The 3,723-nt window shown below is 42.3% G+C and overlaps 1 protein-coding gene across 3 annotated transcripts in view; it reads left to right on the top strand.

Moving 5' to 3' along the window:
- The first annotated feature begins 2,571 nt into the window (after positions 1 to 2,571).
- Positions 2,572 to 3,723, top strand: part of LOC146389438 (CST complex subunit CTC1-like) — a 13,197-nt gene continuing 12,045 nt past the window's right edge. For 2 of the 3 annotated variants that reach the window (XM_084909983.1, XM_084909974.1), the window contains exons 1-3: positions 2,573 to 2,884; positions 3,118 to 3,202; positions 3,588 to 3,687. In XM_084909983.1, the coding sequence (XP_084766109.1) occupies positions 2,699 to 2,884; positions 3,118 to 3,202; positions 3,588 to 3,687 (371 nt within the window). In that variant the 5' untranslated portion in view covers positions 2,573 to 2,698. Of the gene's footprint in view, positions 2,885 to 3,117; positions 3,203 to 3,587; positions 3,688 to 3,723 lie in introns of all 3 variants that reach the window. The other variant, XM_084909993.1, reaches the window with a different exon arrangement.

Genomic DNA, 3,723 nt, shown 5'->3' with positions numbered 1-3,723 from the left:
TATTGCTGTGTTTTGTATAAGTTCAAACTCAAAACACTAAAGCTATTCTGTTAGACCTGTATGCAGGAAATACACTGCAGCCAAAACATTTCATAGTTCATCAATACTGACCAATATAATAAACTTAAAGCTGCACCATCCTCCATATTCTGGTGTTTTAAAGAGTACTTAGGTTGTTTAATATTACTGCTAGCTAACAGGGTTGGCAAGTCCCAGCAAAAAAAGAATAATAGGACCCACCCTCCACCTCGTGATGCTTAATCGACGTAATCAACTTTAATTTGATGCAAATGCACAGAAATCAATTATTTTTCTACAATAATTAAATAGATTCAACAGAAGTGCAGACTGCACTGGTGGTACCTTCCCAAAGGAAAAAGTACTACAGCTTACTGAGACCTAATAGTTACTATATACAATAATGGATTTCTATACATTTGACATCAGGTTAAAAACTTTGGTTGTAAGATTCAGATCATTATTTAATAAAAGTTGACATTTTAAATAAGAATAAGAAAGCAAAGTATTTCTTCGTGCCCCCCTCTCCCTGTTAATGCCCTACCTGATTATTGATCAGTTTGATGATTGAGGTAGCAACAGGAGAGGGAGGGGGAGAATGAGAGAAGAAGAAACAGCGTAAAGACAGGATAACTCCAGCTTTGTGTCTTTGTTTCATTGTACCTGAAGTACGGGACAAATTTCATCCTGATACGAAACTTTAAAGTTCGACCTCCTCGGCTGTAATTGGTCCAGCCCAGAGTCAGTCATGACCAGTTGGCCAATCCACCACCTTTCACCGTTTATACCGTTACAAACTAATAACAATAATAATGATAATAATAAACATGGGCCATAAAAACTAAAAAACACCATCGACGGCCGATGGACAGTCCAGCTGTGGCTCCATATATCTTTCTCAGAGGTGAAATGCCCGTTGACTCGGTCCATCCCTGATGGAGTCTCCCATAAATCCTTTGGCTGGACATTTGACTTGAGTTGTCTTTATTTTTCCTTTGTTTGATGCTTTGCTTGGGTTTTGTTTTGTCTGACCTTTTCTGATTAAAAACAGATTGAGCTCACAGGACACCATGTTGCTTCAGCTCATGCAGTCCTCTTTGCAATAATGTTTATTTCCAAAGGAATTTCTAGAAATTCAGAACAGTAAAATTCACAGAATGAATTAGAAGATAACTCTTATGTAGTTAAACTAAAATACTCTGTGGGGTTAGTATATAAACTCTTAACACCTATAGTTAGCATGAATAAGTGTTAAATGATCAACTCCAGACAGATTTGGTATTTAACACTAAATCAGAGTTAACGTTCCAAGTCTGACGGGGGTTGACACTAAAATACTTTAAATGTTTAGCATGAAGATCAGACCCTTGGATCGCACATTTGATTCGCTTTGTACCAAAGCATCAAGGGTTTCACAATATAAGAAGGGTTCTAATATAATTCATGAGAGATTTGATGCTAAAGATGCAGCTTTATTATCACTGGACGCTCGTCAGGCCTTGGACAGGATAGACTGGTCAGATTTATTTAATGTTCTCCCAAGATATGGATTTGGAAATCATTTTCTCAGATGGGTTCAACTTTTGTAACAAACAATAGTTTTTAAACCTGTCACACTGGAGCGTTCCACTCATCAGGGGTGCCCGTTATCTCCAATGTTATTTATTCTGACTATGGAACCTCTGGTGATGACACTTAGAATGAGAGCTGTACTATTTGGTTTCCAGTTAGGAGATCGAGAGCAGAGATTGGCCTTAGGACCTAGACTAGGCTGTCTGTTAGCAAAGTTGCAAAATTAATGCAACAAATGGAACTATTTAGACGATTTTCTGGCTATAAATGATTCAAAATCCTCTGTACTATTCCTGAACAAGGATGAAAGGTTATGCAAAGTTTTTATATTGAGTCACTTCCTCTGCCTCCTCCAAAAGAATCCTTTCAGAAGTTAAACGATATCTTTATTTGATTAATTTGGACTAACAAAAGTCCTGGATGAAGACTTGGCTTGTTGTACCTGCCATTTGAAAGAGGGGGTTACAATTCTCTAATCTTAAACTGTATCACTGGTCTGCACAGGTGCGCTAAGCAAAAAGAAAAACTCAAAACAGAAAAGTTAATATATATATATATTAACTTTTCTGTTAAAGTTTCCACTTGACAGAAATGTGTTTTTGTTTGAGATTCCCGAGGTTCGCACAGTGTCATCCTCCTGAAAAGGAAACACCTTGTGGCGTCAGGTGAGCTGCAAAAGGTGCTGTCAGTCACATGACCCTGAGCCTCAGCAGGAAGTCTGACCCCTTCATATTAAAAGCATGTTCCTCACAGACACCTGCACTAATCAGGCTGAGAACACGCTGGGCTGGAGTCACGTGATCGTTTTGTAGTTCAAACAGCTGTTTCCTTTCCTGAGTTTTTATCACATCTCCTAAACACATTTCGTCCACATCAGAACGTTTCTATCAAGGAAAAGTGGTTAGGAAAGGAGGTAGGAGACCACTGAGTGTACGTGGATGTGAAGGGCTTTTATTGTGAAATGCAGGGTAGAGAAAAAGCTGTTCCGCACATGCGCGGTAGAGATCCTGCGTGAGCCTGGACTAGTCAGTTTAATAAGTTTGATGATTTGTTGAAAATACAGAACAAAAGTAAACAAAGTTGGACGGTAGGGCATCATGGCGGCTTTATGAACGGTAAGAGGCGGGAACACGGGGGCGACGGTCAGAGGGAGGACATCAACAGGAGGAGGACCGGAAGCTGTTTGAAAGCCGTGAGCGGGAGTTTGTCAGCAGGAGGAGAAACCGGCACCCGGAGCGAAGACATGGACCCCCTGCAGGAGCTCCTGGACCGGGTCAAGCCCAGCACCGAGGCGGTGAGTCCCAGACTGACCCTGTTTGCCCGAACCGAGCGATAAATAACAGTCTACGTACATGCAGAGCCCTGCGTACGTACTGCCTGCGTCATGACGTAAGGCAGAGCAGCAGCCAATCACTGTTTCGAGCCAATTCTATAGCAGAAATCCACACAGAAAAGAGTGAATATAAGGATGTGGGCCTGTTTTACATTTATTATTGTGACCTCCGACCTGCTGCTTTGTTTCTTTAGGAGTCCCTGTGGTTAAAGAACATCTTCACCTTCATCTCTGAACACCTGAGTCCTGTGGTGTGTAGCTCCGCCCCCTCGCAGACAGGTGAGTTCCTGTTTGTTTGAAACAGCTGGCTGATAAATCAGCTGTACTTTAAATCCTTAATGACGATGTTCAGGTGTTTTATGAAACCAAATACTATTTAAACCATTATTTAAACAGTGAAAGCAGGGCTCACCTGCCCTCACAGGTGTCATCAGTGCAGTCCAGTGTGTAGATGTGAGTGTGGTTCAAAGGTCAGAGCCATGAAGGTGACCGACTGTCAGTGAGGAACAGGGAGGACTAAGAGTCTGAGGATGAAGAGCAGCTGCTTCCTCAGGTGGTCCCACCTGTTGACACACCAGCTCTGGTGTCCACTTCAGGTGTTCTCAGTGGGCGGGGCTTCAGTTGTTTATGTTTGTGTTTACCCTTTAAACTTTGTTTTTCCCAGGTAACCACGGTGACCTCAGCCTCTTCGATCTGAGCATGTGTGCGGTGCAGGCGATCCAGCAGCAGATGTGTGTGGCCCACAGCTTACCTGTCAGCTACAGGTAACACCCGCTGACATCATCGCTGTCGCAGGTCAC

Source organism: Perissodus microlepis, chromosome 3 (genome assembly GCF_051167445.1).
Source record: "Perissodus microlepis isolate ML-2025 ecotype Zambia chromosome 3, ASM5116744v1, whole genome shotgun sequence".
Classification (NCBI taxonomy): domain Eukaryota; kingdom Metazoa; phylum Chordata; class Actinopteri; order Cichliformes; family Cichlidae; genus Perissodus; species Perissodus microlepis.
The sequence above is the reverse complement of the archived record's forward strand: the minus strand, read 5'-3'. Positions and strand labels throughout refer to the sequence as shown.